Source organism: Podarcis vaucheri (genome assembly GCF_965113315.1).
Source record: "Podarcis vaucheri genome assembly, chromosome: 11".
NCBI lineage: Eukaryota > Metazoa > Chordata > Lepidosauria > Squamata > Lacertidae > Podarcis > Podarcis vaucheri.
This window is the reverse complement of record NC_138749.1, coordinates 27,370,159-27,387,432: the sequence shown is the minus strand read 5'-3', so window position 1 is coordinate 27,387,432 and position 17,274 is coordinate 27,370,159. Positions and strand designations below refer to the sequence as shown.

The 17,274-nt window shown below is 41.0% G+C and overlaps 1 protein-coding gene across 2 annotated transcripts in view; it reads left to right on the top strand.

Annotated features, from left to right (window-relative positions):
• Positions 1 to 16,242, top strand: part of LOC309514603 (interleukin-6 receptor subunit beta-like) — a 76,200-nt gene extending 59,958 nt beyond the window's left edge. For both annotated transcript variants that reach the window (XM_082191764.1, XM_082191765.1), the window contains 12 exons: positions 1,144 to 1,316; positions 2,956 to 3,095; positions 4,206 to 4,347; positions 4,470 to 4,552; positions 5,376 to 5,592; positions 5,965 to 6,120; positions 7,953 to 8,072; positions 9,056 to 9,208; positions 9,993 to 10,136; positions 11,167 to 11,263; positions 13,264 to 13,345; positions 14,713 to 16,242. In XM_082191764.1, coding sequence (XP_082047890.1) covers positions 1,144 to 1,316; positions 2,956 to 3,095; positions 4,206 to 4,347; positions 4,470 to 4,552; positions 5,376 to 5,592; positions 5,965 to 6,120; positions 7,953 to 8,072; positions 9,056 to 9,208; positions 9,993 to 10,136; positions 11,167 to 11,263; positions 13,264 to 13,345; positions 14,713 to 15,189 — 1,984 coding nt within the window. In that variant the 3' untranslated portion in view covers positions 15,190 to 16,242. The remainder of the gene's footprint in view (positions 1 to 1,143; positions 1,317 to 2,955; positions 3,096 to 4,205; positions 4,348 to 4,469; positions 4,553 to 5,375; positions 5,593 to 5,964; positions 6,121 to 7,952; positions 8,073 to 9,055; positions 9,209 to 9,992; positions 10,137 to 11,166; positions 11,264 to 13,263; positions 13,346 to 14,712) is intronic.
• The last annotated feature ends 1,032 nt before the right edge of the window (positions 16,243 to 17,274 follow it).

Here is a 17,274-nt window from a genome sequence, read left to right as displayed (position 1 = left end):
AGTGCCATCAAGTGGTGCCTGGGAATGTTTTCGTAACAGAGTGAAGAACAAACAGTGACGTCTCCCTGTATTGCCAAAGTCTCTCTAGAAAGAGTAAATACTGCATGACTAACTGGCTTGAGAATTTTCTTTTTAACTGGAATGTCCTCCCAGCAGATGTCAAGGCAATAAGCAACTATCTGACTTTTAGAAGACATCAGAAGGCAACCCTGTTTAGGGATGTTTCTAATGTTTGGTGTTTTATCATGTTTTTAATATTCTATCGGGAGCTGCCCAGAGTGGCTGAGGAAACCCAGCCAGATGAGTGGGGTATAAATTAATAATAATAATATTGACATAACTGTTTAAAAAACAACAAACAAACAGATCCACTAAGTACAATCACTGGCTATTATCAATTTTATATATATTTTTAAATGAATCATAGGCAGAACTAGGATTTGCTAAAACAGGGGAAGCATCAGAGATGGAACCTGGACAGATCTGGTAAGCTTAGTATTTTAGCAGCTTTTGGGTAGAAGCTGGAATGATCTGTGTCATGGTGGAACCTAACAATCTGGGAGCTTTCAAAGAGCATTGTGGATATAAGCTGAGGTGCTAAACATGGTGACCATTCATTTCAATGCTGTGTGAGAGAGCATAAAACAAAGACTGCAGTAGAGCAGGGATACTCTCCAGATCCTTTGGATTACAACTCCCATCATCCCTAACCGTTGGCCATGTTGGCAAGGTAGGACTGATGCACGTTACAGTCCAAGAACATCTGAAGGGTACCACATTGACTGCCCTTGATTAGTAGAGAAAATTTAAGGCCCTCTCTCTTGAAACTTGGACGAGGCTCCTTACCTTCAAATCATCCTTTTCCTCCCATTTATAATTTACTGCAAACATCTAATGCATTTCTAAAAATACTTTCATGAAAAGGAGCACAAATATTAATGTAGCATTTTAATGTTCCCAAGAGAAGGCAACTTTTAAAAGAAGATTATTTGGCTGCCAAAAAATTGGTCTTTTGATTGCAGACTTCATTTTGTTTCCTATCTCTCTGTGAATTTGCCACTTATAGATCAACTGCTGTATTAAAACACGGAACGTATCTATGACGCATATTGAGTTTGCTTTATGCTCTCCTTTCCCCTGAAGGAAATTGGAAACAAAACAACACTGTGAAAAGGTGGAAGCAACCTTGCCTCTTTTAACAAGAAGAAAGCATCATATTCGCATCCATGCAAACGTGACCATATGGGTATCAGGCCGCTATTCCCACGAGGGATGTGTGACAACAAAGAAAATTTCATTTGTGCCCAGCAAAACAAGTACATTGCATTTCTTCCGTAGTCTGAAGCTGCAGATTTTATTGTAAAATAGATCTGGTTTTGTTATTGTATTTTTTTCCCTAGGGCAGCGAACATGTTAGCCAGCAAATTCCAACACATACAATTCTTTTCCACACTCACAGTTACCAGCCATAATTTTATGCAAGCCTGTCCTCCTACCCAGATACAATTTATGTGGTGAGGCTTCACCACCACATGGGGAAGGCCTTTTTCTAGACCATTGAAAGAATGGAGTATAGTTAGCATGGAGATGAGAATATTAAGCGGGTGTGATATAATAGCAGTCATCATATAACTGAAGGGTATCTGGATTTGTTCATATTAGTGCCTTGAAACGCAGCAGGATCCCACCCCTAGCTGTGTTTAAAACTGTATTTGCACAGTTGTTCACTTCAGAGATGGGGCTGGGATGTCTTCACCTGGCATGCATGACCTTTCGGGTCCGTCCCCCATTACCGCTTACTGTCCATCCAGTTTTTGAATTGGTTTGATGGGTAAACCATATCAAACAGCAGTATTTGACAATAAATTACAGGATCGATATGGGTTGCGGCTATAACATTTGCAGTGGAGCCCATTCAATCACCTCAGGTATAGATCCCTGTGGAACGCCCTCCCATCAGATGTCAAGGAAATAAACAACTATATGACTTTTAGAAGACATCTGAAGGCTGCCCTGTTTAGGGAAGTTTTTAATGTTTGATGTTTTATCTTTTTAAATATTTTGTTGGGTGGGGTATAAATTTTTTATTATTATTAACTATTTGTTTTTATTATACCACAATGCTAATTTTAAGGCAACCCCATTATAGCATCTGCTAGGGCATCTTATACTGTAACACCTGCAGCTCCATAGCTGTCAACTTTCAGATTTGAAAATAAGGGATCAGCAGCCTCGAAAATTAGGGATCAGCAGCCTCACCTGTCCTGGGGACAGTCTACGAGATATCTAACAATCCGGGGTTAGCAGCAGGAAGCAGTGGGAAACGCCGCTGGAATAAGGGAATTTCCCACAAAAAACGGGAAAGTTGACAGCTATGTGCAGCCCAAATGGTGCCAAACGTATTGCTCTGCTTTCCTTTGGACCACACCAGTGAGGCCAAGAGGGGTCTTGTCATCTGGGCAGCCCAGGTCCTCCAGACACACTGCCCGGGCTTGCCCCCCAGAGAAGTCACTTTGAAGCTGTTTATGCAGCATTTTGACCTCGCCCCTAGAAGCACACTGCATTGTCTCTCAAGACAGATGAATGCCAACAACAACAAAGTGTGATAAAATGGTGCCCACTGCTAAGGTTATAGTGAATGTGTTCTGAAACCCTGCCCTTTTAAAAAAGATGGAAAAATGGAATAAAAACTCTAAGTGCAGCTGCAGCTGCTGAAATTATATTCTTTTTCTGTTCTGAAAAGTGCCAGACTTTCTGTGGTCTTAAAAAAGGTGGAAGAACCCCAGGGAGAATATGGTCTGCTTATGATCAGATTATGGTGTTGTGTGGGTGCCCATTAAAAGTGAACAAAGCATGGCAATTCCACATTAAATGCCAAGTGTGGATGCACCCTGTGACTAGGAGAAACTGCATGCAAATTATTTTCTATTTGGTTGTTTTGTTTTTGCATTTTAGAGAAATGTCCTTCACCCTTCAGAATAAGAGCTTATCAGTTGCTCCACAAACTAATAATTATGTGGGACTCACCAAGAGATGTACTACAGTATGAACTTCAATACAAGGAAGAAATGCAAGCAACCTCATCCTGGATATCAGTATGTAAATCAATAAGATCTGTATTAGAAAGCTTCTTATGGGCTAATATGGGCTGCCATATGTCCGGATTTTCCCAGACTTTGCTGGGATCTCAACAACTTTCGTGTTTTCTTTTTTAAAAGTGCAACAATTTGGGGGTCTTCCGTAAAAAAGTCAACAACTTTCTGGATGTCCTGGTTTTTACTTTTTGAAATATGGCAACCCTATTCTTGCGCGCATCTAGTTTGGCCACTGTGAGAACAGAATACTGGACTAAATAGGCCTTTGGCCAGATCCTGCACAACTCTTATTTTGTTCTTCACTATCAGAAAAATCTTAGCACTGACTTCCCCCTGAGTTTCTGCTGCACTTTCAATGTTGCCGAATTAAAATGTCGCAGTGGCTTTCTTCCTTTTACTGTTTCTACTTTTACTGTTCTTACTGCTCATGTTTCAGTGGTTAAATTCAGGTGTCAAATTTATGATGCTGGCCTTTTGTACAAACTGTGTCAGTTTTTTATTTTGCTCAATTATTGCTTTGGTTGCTGGATTTGCAACTAATTCTTACAGTGCCTTTGATATGCCTCCAGCTGCATAGGGATTAATTGAAGGGTTTGGGATACTCCTCTCTAATGAAGGAATTTAAGAAGAAGAAGAAGAAGAAGAAGAAGAAGAAGAAGAAGAAGAAGAAGAGTTTGGATTTGATATCCCGCCTTTCACTCCCCTTCAGGAGTCTCAAAGCGGCTAACATTCTCCTTTCCCTTCCTCCCCCACAACAAACACTCTGTGAGGTGAGTGGGGCTGAGAGACTTCACAGAAGTGTGACTGGCCCAAGGTCACCCAGCAGCTGCATGTGGAGGAGCGGAGACGCGAACCCGGTTTCCCAGATTACGAGTCTACCGCTCTTAACCACTACACCACACTGGCTCTCTGTGGCCACTGTGAGGTTGAAAAGAGGTTGAAAAGCATGTGTAGAGTTATTCAGCTTGGATTTCATAACCCCGGACATCTCCTTCCTATCCCATTGGCACTGCCCTGCTAAACACTGATTGCCATTTTAATTAAGGCATCTGGCCTTTGGGAAGAACTCCAGCAGATAATCTGAGCATTATTAATTGTACTTATTTGCAGGTTCCTATAGAGAATGGGATCTTTAATGCAACTATCTTCAGCGTAAATATATCATCATCATATGTTGCTCGCCTCAGATGTAAACCCCCTGGTAAAAGTTGTTCTGTTTGTGCTTGGAGTGAAGAAATTATGATCCCACATAGTAAGTGCCATGCATATTAATTTAATCATGGGTGTATTTCAGTTGTTTGGCTTTGTTTAAGAATGAAATTCTGACTGTAAATATGCTTCTGGGTTTAAATTTCCCATGTTGTTATTTACCAGAGCTTACTGAAAAGCCAACCATTGTGGAAAATGCAACTGAAAAGATAGCACATGGAAAAATAAGTATCTTTCTTAAATGGAAGGTAATGTATTATATTTTTATGCTACTCTTCTTCCTTGGAGCTCAGGCAAAGCCCCATCCACTTATATCCTTACAGCGATCCTATCAGCTAGAATAGACAGGGGTGTTGAGTAGCCCAGAGACAGCCAGGCAACATCATTGCTCAGCAGAGATTTTAACTCCACTTTCAAAATTCTGTCTACTATATCATAGTTTGGACATATTTGAAAAGTATGTTAAATTTGTGAAACCAGTGTAACAAACAGCTACCCTGTATTGTGGCTGCATAAATGACGAAGAGCCAGGTCAGATGGAATGATCCAGTCCAACAAATCATCATGTGCCTTGTCTCAGTACTTTCTGGTTTATTTAACCAGTGTTTCCTATGATGTCTGAATTAGAAATTAGTTTGAGCAGTGCCAAGTAAGATTGGTCAAACCATAGTTTCCTAGTTCAGATATCTGGGAAGCTGGTTCAACAGACCAAGGTGTATTGAGTTAAGGCTTGAGAGAAGGGAATGAAGGCATCCAGAGGACTGCATAGGCACATGGTTGGTTGGTTGGTTGGTTGGTTGGTTGGTTGGTCAACAAACATTACATCTGAACCAAGCCATAGTAAGAGTCAGTAATAATGAAGGCTGTTATGTGATATTTACAAAACAGACAAGAAAATATATACAGAGATAAAATTGATACTAGAATTATATCTATCATCAAAAATTTATGCTTTTATAATTTAGTTTGGTATGGGTTGCAGCTTTCACTGTGCCTGAAATATTTCATATTTCATCTCATTTCATTTCTGGTGCATAACAACTGTTTAATGTTCATATTTGCTTATATTAGACAACACAAAGCAGGAATGCCATTGGTTACAATATAAGCGTCGAAAGAATACCCCACTATTGCCGCCACGTACGGACATACCTCAGCATAACAGAGAACTGGGTGCATCTGAATCTCTCCATGGCTTATTACAGAATCAAAATCTTTGCCTACAATGAAGCAGGAGAATCCCCTCCACTAACATACCTGGTTCCAGATTTCACTGCAAAAGCTACAGGTAGAGTATTTTTCTGTCTAAAGAAAATATGGTGAAGAACCGAACTTCCCTTTTTTGAGTTTTGAAGCAGCATAAGTCGATTTCAGTCAATGTGTTTGCTTGTTACACTATTTCTATCCGACTTAAGTATCTGTCTGAACTCACTAAGGACACAATGCAGGGCTGGTTTCAGTGTGCTTAAGCCCATTTGAAGCAGCAGCTTGAGGGCACTTAATTGTGCCAATTGTGGACATCATGTGATGCTGAAACTAAGATGAAATAGTGTTTACATGCCAGTGGACTCCCAAGTACATGTGTCGAGATGCTCGTACAAGAGGGGGTTGGGTTTTCTTAATGCTCTGTTATTTTTAATAGTTTCCTTTCCCATTGCAGATTTAAGTGGCCAGTTCAACCTATCAAATCAGCAAAATTATTCTGTTATCACCTGGGATCTAAAACACAGTTCAGATTGCATTGTGATCGACTGGGGCACTGGATTAGAAGACATGAAGATTCATGTTTCTACTTGGAAAAATGAGATACGACTAGGTATTAAATAAATTTCTATAAAACTGACAAGCAGGTTTCATTGTTTGCTTCTAGACACTTAAAATAATCAGACATAAATAATCTGTTAACTACTTCACTTGGGTTCTGATCTTGTTGAACAGTTCATGAACCAGGATAACGAAGTAGGAGGGGCAATTCTGGATCAAACCAAAGACCTATTTTGTTCTCACAGGTGGCTATGGGACAGACATGAGCAGAATAGCATTCTCGGACTTATATTCCCCAGCATCTTGTATTAAGAGGCACTGTACGTCTGACACCTACATAGACATAATAACTTTGCCAACCTTATCCTCTGTTTCATGGTAGCAAATTCCATCATTTAACTGTGTGTTTTGTAAAATACTTTTCATCTGACCTGAATGGTGAACCATTCAGCTTTGTTGGAAAACCCCAGATTCTAGTATTAGGAGAAACAAACTTCTCCTTATCCACTTCCTCCATATTCTCAGTGTGTGTCTTCATTTGCACTAGCAGTGCACTGTGGAGTGCAGTGTGATTAAGCCCACTGAAAGCAAACATCATTTATGACCTTGGAAACCTGCTTTGACATGTGAATCTCCTTTCCTGGGCTATTTATAATTTGATCAGCGGATCTTATTTTCAAAATTGCTAGCTATATTTTAACCAAGAAAACCAGGGCATTATAATACAACCAGAAACACAAGCACTGTCAGAGCCATCTGTCAAGCAAGCCCAAACAGACTTTGCAGGATTTCAGATTTCAGGCAAATTTTGTAGGTCTAGAAACAAGTTTTCAAACAGAACTGGACAATAGAAAGCAAGTGCACTTGCTGTGCATCTTCTGTTTCTGTGAAGCTTGCACTAAAATCCTGCATAGTATTGGATCAAATATGCCATGCCAAAGCCAAAGGCACAAACCTCAATGAATCCAAAGGCTATCCAGTCCCTATTCACTTTTGTTTTCTTTCTTGCTCTGTCCTGCTTTCCCTTTTCATCATCACAGCCACTAACAACGAATTCCAGTTTCAGAAAAAAGTACCATCAATAGCGGTTAGATGAAAAACAACATATATATCAAAAACCCCACACTGTGCCTGCTCATTAGCAAGCCATGGGGGAAAGATTTATACATTTCAGACACAGCAGAACAACAATATACATAGATGAGGAGATTCCCTTTGCCCACAGCCACCTAGTGCCATGAAGTGTACTTACTGTCCTGTCACAGGCTAGATAGCTTTTCCTCATCTTCCTGAAAATGTGTCCTTGCAAAGCCCAATAATAATTCCTTAGCTTGTTATACGAAGACCATCTGATTTATCTGCAAAGAACCTCTAATTCAGGGACGTTTTGCAGCACTCTCTTTCTGCATATTGATAGGGATCGCACAGGTGATTCTAGCAAACAGATCAATCGGGATTAGCCGTAATGTACCTTGGAAGGCATCTGATCTGAGGTTGCCATCAATTATTCATCCCCTGTTTTCCTTGACCTTCTTTTGTTACATGTTCATCCCCTTCAGGTTGCTTTTTTTAAAGCTTCCGGAACAAGAAAAATCCATACTTGAACCATCAGGAGTAAAGTCATTTTCGTTTCCCCACAGCATCTCAACCTTGTAGATGTAGCAAGCTTAGCATATTTTGAAAAGCAAGGCCATCTGCTATATAATGCCATCTGATTTAAACAACTGAACACTCGCATTATCTGAAGGTGGATGGGAATGCACGTATATCCAACAAATTCATGTGCACGGTCTTCTTAGATTCCCGGGTTTCAGGTGTACGTGTGGCAGAATTATGTTGTGAATTATACATTTGCAAGTGGCAATGTCTGTGTCTACCATCTAGATGGCCTCCAACCGTATAAGTTATATAAAGTAACATTTCATGCATTTGACTGTCAGTGTGAGGATTTCATGAAGCGTGAATGGACGCTGGCCAGGACTTACTTCTATGCAGTGGAAGGAGGTATATCTTCGTATTTTTCTAATATAATTTCTTCTTGTTTCTATTCCAACTTTTAATAAGTACTCATAAGGGTTCTACTGCAATGAGTGGACACTAACCTAAGGCAGGAGTAACCAATATGTTGCCCTCCAGATGTTGTGGACTACAACTCCCATCACCCATGACCATTGTCCATGTTGGCTGGGTCTTGTGGGAACTGTAGTCCAACACACCAGGAGAGAGCCATGTTAACTACCCTGATGTAAGTGTATACTCCACACTATAATGGACTTGTTTGGGGCATTTGATGAAGTTAGTTCCCCAATTTAATCATTATTTAATAATTCAACTATTATTCAATTATTTTATTTATATTCCCCCCTCCCCACGTTTCCATAAAACATTATTCTGCTCTATTCTTTTTCAAACATCCTGATATTCCTTCAGTTCTGCTGCATCAGAACTCTGGCAGGAATTTTGGAATGTTGGAAGTGGGAGTTTGCATGTGCTTTCTCACTGTGAATAAGTGTGGACATCACAATAAATCATGGTTTATTGTTGCATGATCTGGACATAGTGGTGGACTGCATGTTGGCCAGTAAACGGATCTTGAACCCTGGGGAAATGCAGGCGCTGTGGGTGGGTGGGTGGCTCCCATGTCTAGGAGATGGGCCAGTCAGTTGTTCTGAACGGGGTTGCACTCCCTCTGAAAGATTATGTTCATAGTTTGGGGGTGCCCCTGGAGACATCTTCAACACTGGAGGCCCAGGTAACCTCAGTGGCTAAGTGTGCCTTTTACTACCCACAGCTGGGATACCAACTATGGCCATTCTTGCACAGGGATAGTCTGACCACTATGATTCATGCATTTGGGGCAGACCAAAGCCTTGGTGACCACCAGTCAGTGGTTAAGTCCAAGAGGGCAGCAAATGCATAAAACTAGCTAAGGAAAGTTAGTTTGGGAGGGAAAAAACCCTCAACTAATTTGGAGACTCTCTTTTAAGTTCCAAAAAAAGGTCCAGCTAATGTAACCGTTCCAGTTGTGACGAAGCAGTCAGCTGTTGTGAAATGGGATGCCATACCTACAGAAGAGTGCTTAGGATTCCTTCTGGGTTACAGAATTCGCTACACCGAAATCTTGAAAAACCTCTCTGTGGGTAGGTCACTTTGTTGCCTGGACGTTATCATTGAAAGATTCGTCATCTAGTTCACACTCAAAGGCAGCATTTTGTTTCTAAATTGAAAAATGTCGAAGGAAATTGCACATGGCTGTGGCTGATGGGAGTTGTAGTCCAATAATATCTGAAGGATGACAACTTTCCCATCACTGGATCAGAGTAAAGAAATGCCAAAACTGATATAATTTCAGTCACCAAGACTCCTTTATCTATCAACAACAACACATTTACCATGGCACCTTTGAATGCTCAAAGCACTTCCTCTATTTCTTCAGAGAAATGTCACAACAATCCTGTAAAGCAGATCATGTACTCTCATTTCCATATTGCAGATGCAGACTTGAGGCTGAGAGAGAGTGGCTTTCCTAAGGTTCCCTGCTGAGTTCATGGCAGGGACAACAAGATCCATACTGAGAACGTTCTTTCTCCAATAGTCAGAACAACTAACTATTATAGAAAGTGTTTAATTGCAGAAGCCTGGTGGGAAAGAAGTGCTTTCAGCAAACGTTTAAAGGTCAACATAGAAGGTGCTTGCTGAATTTCTATTGGAAGAGCATTCACAGGGCTTGGTCTATGAGGCTCAGTTCATGTCTATCTCAAATGAGCCTCACCAACTCATGTGAAAAACCAGTGATGCTCCTACAGATGATCTCAGGGCCTGAACTGGGATAAATTCTGTATATTTCTATACAGAGGTATTGAAATCTTATATTGGACTCATGATCTGTCATAGCATTTTGATTTCTTCCCTCTTGTGTTGCAGCTGTTACTGTCGGTCCTTCAACACAGCAGTACCTCATGACGGGACTTACGGCAAAAACTCTTTACAGAGTGCAGACCTCAGGACTCACCAGTAAGGGAGAAGGAGCTCAAAGCCAGCCACAAATTTTTACTACCCTGAAATATGGTATTGCGAAGGTTTTAAGAATTTGTTTGTTTTTATTTTTCAATATAAATATTGCCTGGATAGATAACAGTGTCAAACAATTAAAGCAGTAGGTGGCATCTAATCTCACTTCCTCTCATGAATACTGGGGCACCCATTTTTGCTGAGCACTTAAACTCTCTGCCCCATTCCCAAAGCAACTCCCAAGGACTGAGATTACCTCTGTAGCAGATTAGGATGTGGCACAGAGGGCGGGTGGGGGTGGGGGTGTCAGCAGAACAAATAGGTCTCCCCATATAACATAAGCAGAAATGTCACTCACCTCAGCCTAGATGACCACTGGCGTAGTCAGTCCTTCCATTTCTACCTGAACTATTTGTATGGGGAAGTACTGCATTTATTTATGCGTTCCTATAGTATATACCCTCAATTTTAGTCTGGAGGAAATAAGAGCTGCACCCATTGGATTTATAGCTACAGCAGCCACAAACAAGAGTCAGGCAGGTGTGGTTATAATAAGCATAAGCCCCCATTCAGCACAAATGGATCCCTTGGAAAATATTTCTTCTTCCTTTTTAATTGACTAGGACACAATATGAGATGGAAAGGAATAGGCATTTATTCTGACAGAGGGAAGTTGACCCTGAAAAGCTTTCTAGCTAGAGGACATATTTATAATCTCCTCTGTTTCTACTGTTCAGGCTGTGAGTTCCGTTACTTCTGTATCCAAAAATAGCATCGCACGCAAGAGAGAGGGATCAGCAAGTCTGGGGGAATCCAAAGGGAGAGACCCCCCAAAACAGCCCAGTAAAAACTGGGGGTGCTCAGAGGCCAAAGGATGCTGGCTGGCTAGAGTGGGATAGCTAGAACACTGAACAGAAGCACTTCACGCTGCAAAATTTAGCTTGACATCTCTCTAGAGGCCTCCTTGAAAATTGTAAAGGAGGTTCCATTAGCCCTCTGTGCAAATGGTTCAATTGTCAAATGATATTCGTTAAGCTGTTTTCCAGTACGTAATCTAAACAAGTGTTCTGAACATTCCAATCATCAGATCCTGGGGAATTTGAAGGAAGTGTGGCTGGCCTCTGTCTTGGCCTCATGGTGACCATGGCTGCCATTGCCATGCTTTGTTCCTTGATACTTAAAAGGTAAGAGTTTCCTTGCCTTGCATATCTGTGGTCTAAGCCACAGAACCTAGGACTTGCCGATCAGAAGGTCAGCGGTTTGAATCCCCACAACGGGGTGAGCTCCCGTTGTTTGGTCCCTGCTCCTGCCCATCTAGCAGTTCAAAAGCACATCAAAGTGCAAGTAGATTAATAGGTACCGCTCCGGCGGGAAGGTAAACAGTGTTTCCATGCGCTGCACTGGTTCGCCAGAAGCAGCTTAGTCATGCTGGCCACATGACCCAGAAGCTGTCTGCGGACAAACGCTGGCTCCCTCGGCCAATAAAGCAAGATGAGCGCCGCAACCCCAGAGTCGGTCACGACTGGACCTAATGGTCAGGGGTCCCTTTACCTTATATTATTTATTAAGCACAAGTAGGCAACATGGTTAGAGCCAATATTGTCTGGTGGTTAGAGAGTTGGAGCAGGTCTTCCAAGGAGTCATCTACTAAACCTCTGTCAGTTCACTCTCATTACGTTTCCCTTCTATGAAACCACCCTGAGATCTATGGGTATAAGGCAATATACAAATTTAATAAAACAAAAACAAAAACAGAACACTGACCAAAAAGTAACAGTGACCTACAATACAGGATTGTTTGTGAGAAATATAAAGACTCTAAAGCACTTGGCATTAGCAAATTATAAACTGCCTATTCCTTAAGGCCATGAAATTTGCAAGTTTATCCATGAAAATCACCATATTGTGACAGATAGGAGTAAATTATTTGCTGAGGACAACCTTTGGTCTGGAGATTCAGGTCTGAAAGAGCAAATCATCTGATGCGTTTAAAATATTTTTTTTAATAGTTTACTGAAAGCTTTTTTTTAAAGAACATTTAAATAACATTTATAATAAATACATGCCCAAGGGACGGGCTTATTAACTGAGTGTAGTTTTAATCTGTTTTACTATTTTAACTATTGCATGTTTTGAAGTATGGTTGTGTTTCCCCTGCCTCAATTTATGAAATAAATAAATAAAATAATAGTTCCCAGGATCTTTGTACTCTTTGGCTGGAACACTGGAAACCAGAAGTAGGTTTTACTCCTTAGTGAACAATAGAGAAGATAACTGCCTGCCTTTTTAAAATGTTTGTAACTCTGTAAAGAAAAGAGCTAAAATATATAAAGAGAACTGACTATTTAGGGTGCAGTCTTGGAGAGCATTATAGGAAACAGTAGGTCCAGCTCTTTGTGGGTGGAAAAGGCAATCATTGGGTAGGGGTGGTCCGTTCTCACTGCCCTTTACCATTCTATGGCTGGTCAGGGGAGGATTTGGTTCTGCTGAACCCAAAGTTTCCTTCTTCCCTGGACATCATACTCTCTCCCTTTATTTTTTAAACTTTTTAGATGGAAAAAGCAGAGAGGGATAGGAAGCTAAAAAGCCACCAGAGCTTAGGAAGGAGCAATAACCCCGTCATGGATCCTCTCCCTCATCTCATAGGATTTTCCTGCCTGACAAGAGGAATATTCTTTTGTTCTGAGTGATTATTTGGGAATTACTCTGTTTTCTCCTTCAAGCTTGAGAACTGTGTTTTCCTGTTCCCTTTGGGTTTCTTTTCCAAAACCCACCCACCACATAAATGGTTACCCAAAGCTGTTAAAACTGCCCCTTGGCACTTGGTCTTTCAACTGTTCAGGGCACCACACAAAAATCCTGGTACAAATGTTGCAGAAAGGCTGTTGTTGACCCCATTTCTGCCAACTCACTCCCCTTTCTTTCAAACATTTCTAAACTGCCTTTCATCAAAAATCCCAGAGTGGTTTACATTTCGTAAATACCAACACAATGAAAACAATTAATTAAACTTTAACACAGTAAAAACAGTAGCCAAGCAACAGGGTGTATTGATGACCAGCAAAGACGTGGGTGAACGTTAAGTATCTGACCAATATAGACGTCAGAATGGAGCTTGGGCAACTTTTAAGATGTTAATAAATGACTATGCTCTTACAAGCTTAAACAAAATTTGTCCTTGCAGATCAAGAAAGCTATGTTGGCCAGCTGTACCAAATCCAAAATATAGCGCTGCTCTGCTGAGTATGGAGAGAACCACACCAGTGGTATGCAAATACTGTTTTGAAGCGTTACATTACCATTTATTACTACCTACTTCTCTGCATATGTTTCTATTGTAGGTAAGGCAAAGAGGTAAAAAAGTAAAGAAAAAAAGAGGTTGCTATTAAAACCAGAGTTATAATGCAATCAAACATCAGACAAGTGTGACATCATCAGGACCCATCTGCTTTTAGAGATAGCATGTCTCTAAACACTAGTTGCTAGGGATCTCTGCCCACTGAATTGGCTTCCTATAGGGACTTGGTTGGGCACCGTGAGAGCAGAATGCTTGACTAGATGGGCCTTTCATCCAGCAGGGCTTTTATTGTGTTTTTATTTCTGGATCATAAATTTGATTTTCCCATGCAGTCACCTACAGCAGTACACACAGAGAAAGGCTATAATAAATGCAGGAAAATACCAGCATGCTGGGGTCATTTTCACATAAGGGTTGATTCCTAACCCATGCCCAAAGCAATTATAGCTGAACTATTCATTTGCAGCTTTTTATCTGCTGAGTTTATTTAATCGGTATATAAAAGCCTACATTTTTAAAACAGAAAAATTGTATATGTTGTCTATTGCACTTTGACATCTGATTTTATGCAAACCCTGCAAGTTAAACTGGTTCTAGCTAGCTCTGCTGTACTGTTTTTAATACTTGATTGGGAGCCACCCAGAGTGGCGGGGGAAACTCAGTCAGATGGGTGGGGTATAAATAATTTATTATTATTATTATTATTATTATTATTATTATTATTATTAGCCAACAAGAAAGGGAAGGCGAAACCTAGGCTGCATTGAAGGGGACAATGGAAGATTAATTCAGTTTGCTTAATATAGTACACTATATAGGGAGTGAATGAACTCACCTAGTCCCTACTGGAAAATTCTGTTATGTATGGGTGAATGGTATAACCCAGGGGTCAGCAAACCTTTTCAGCAGGGGGCCGGTCCACTGTCCCTCAGAACATGTGGGGGGGCAGACTGTATTTTTTTTGGGTGGGGAATGAACAAATTCCTATGCCCCACAAACAACTCAGAGATGCATTTTAAATAAAAGCACACATTCTACTCATGTAAAAACATGCTTATTCCCGGACCATCCGCAGGCCGGATTTAGAAGGCGATTGGGCTGGATCCGGCCCCTGGGCCTTAGTTTGCCTACCCATGGTATAACCATATAAGAGTAATACCAGTAGGTAGCCAGGTCATTTTCATCATATGAAAATGCTTTTCATTAAATTTAACTTTGATATGAAAGAATTCATTTACCATTTAGTGCACTTTTCAACTGGGGTCATAGTAAGGAACCAAACAAAACCGTAACAAGACTATGCATTGTCTTACGTTTCAACTGTTTTATGTGCAGGTTCTTCTGGGACCCAATTTACAGACTCCGTCAGAAGCATATAATAAAGCCAATGAGCTTTATGTGGTAGATGATGATTCAGAGACACTGTTAAGACAAGGATCCCTTTCTCCAGGCACAGCTACAATGGTTTCCACAGACCATTCTGAAGCAGTTGCAAGGCAAATACTGGACACTACTCTGAAACCTTTGAAAATCCCTGACCAAGTCAGCAGCGGCGAGAAGGGAAAGGTTGGAGTTCACACTGATTATATTGGTGTGGCTGTCAGTCAGAGAGCCATGCAGAAGCTCTCAGCACATCTCCCCAAAGGAGCAGCCCATCTAGAGTGGACGTTGATCAACAATTCAAGAAGACAACCAGCAGCACACACTGCTCAAAATCCTCTAATGCTAAGTCAGGGGGTGCTTAGTCCAGCAACTTTGTCCTTAGAAAGCAGGTCAAAATTTGAGCAAAATCATCATGAACCACCTTGTTGAGATGAACAGCAATTAAAAGACAGATTCTGGCAGTAGGGCATGTCATTTTAGGGGTGAAACTCAATTTTTGCAAGTATATTCAGTGGGGGGTCTAAAAATATGTTATTGGCATGAGGGATTAAAATCTGCTATTAGTTTTGTGATTGGACGTTTAGGTAAGTCTACAAAGTTTGCAGTTTTGATTTTTATGCAATTTTGCACAATGTTCCACACACACACACACACACACACACACACACACACACACAAATAAGAAGTTTAAAATTATTGGAAATTCCACAAAAAATGTAAAATGTCAATATTTTACTGTAGTTACTTACCAAGCAAAACTAAATTATATCAGTTTAACCAAAATATATTTTGAATTCCCAAGTCATGTTGCAACTTTTCAGCACCCTTCATTTTTTGAAACTTGAAAGTTGGAAAATTCAACATGCCCTATTCTAGCAATCCCTCCAATATGATTTCTAAAAACAGGCGGCACATAACACTGTTGCATTAAATCCTTTGGGATGTATCTTATGATTACAAATCAGAACATAACTTCTGTTCATACAGATTAATATTTTGGGGGGAGGAGTGAGTGCTCCGAAAGGGTCCTAGAGCCTTCCCATTTCCTTCTAAAACTGTGCGCTAACTAGGCTTTGGGAAGGAAGTGGGAGAACTCTAGGGCCCTGTCTAAGCCCTCGTGCCTCCTCCTTTGGGAGAATTATGGTTGGATGGGCTCACTTTTTTTGAGCCACACACAGAGGTACCAAGTGCTTTGCTCTATGTAATGTCAAGCAGCCTGTTGTAGTCTCGTTGCTGAGCAACAACATGCAGAGCTCAGTGGAGTGAGAGGCCAACCAACCAGAAGAGTCTCTGAGGTGTACTTGCCTAGAGGCAGTCAGCATCCGGTCAGGTCCAGTCCTAGGGTTGGGTGAACAGCAATCTGTGTGGCCTGGCAGTCCAGGGTATCTGATGATCATGAGCTCAAGGGCCAAGACAAGCAGGAAGCAGCAAGGAACTTCAAGCGTTGTTACCAACCTCTGTCTGCTGCTGGAAGCTGTGCTTAAGAAGAAGGAGCTTGGATTTGATATCCCGCCTTTCACTCCCTTTAAGGAGTCTCAAAGCGGCTAACATTCTCCTTTCCCTTCCTCCCCCACAACAAACACTCTGTGAGGTGAGTGGGGCTGAGAGACTTCAAAGAAGTGTGACTGGCCCATAGTCACCCAGCAGCTGCATGTGGAGGAGCGGAGACACGAACCCGGTTCCCCAGATTACGTGACTACCGCTCTTAACCACTACACCACACTGGCTCTTTAAGAAGGCTGAAGCCAGCTGGTTCTCATTAGTGCTTTCTCCTGTGTGTCCTTGAAGGCTGATCAGCTGCAGGTGGAGTCACTCCCCCTTCTCCCCCTTCAGGCTGCTGTTCAGCAGGCAAAGCTGACTCCTGGCCTCCTCATGGTGGTAATTTACATGGATGTACATTTGCACGTACATTATTAAGTGTTCTGTCTTGTGCAATCTGTCTGGGCACTCACATTTTTTATTTGAATGTGGGCAGAAGCAGTGACTGTAAGGATTTGATTAATAATAGGTAAATAAGCAGGTTATGTAAGTAATTAATATACTGAATAGTCATACTTTTCTGTTCATATTTAGCCATCTTGTGTACTGATTTTATATAGCAAAGAGAAAAGAATACAGAGAATGAATCAAGTGAATTTATCTCTACAATATAACTAAGCATCTTCATTTTCAAAAAGCAGTGCAGCCCATAAAATTGCTTCAACTGCCTCATCTCTCTCTTACCTGTTGCTAAAAGTAGGCTAATTATTTTATTAAGCAGATGCTGCTACCTAATAAATCATAGGCATTCTTCTTTAAAGATGGGAGTTGGCAGATTGTGAGGCAGGGAAATAGTTTTACTGGTGATGGGCTTCTGGAAATGAGAAGAAAGTGAATATACATCACCCCCCCCCCTAAAAAAAAGCCTAATTAGCAAATTAATTTCTCTTATTTAACTTGATGATATACACTGTAGAACTTTGTTTATCTTACATTGAGGAAAACTATAGTCAGGATCCTGAATTCTGACCTTCT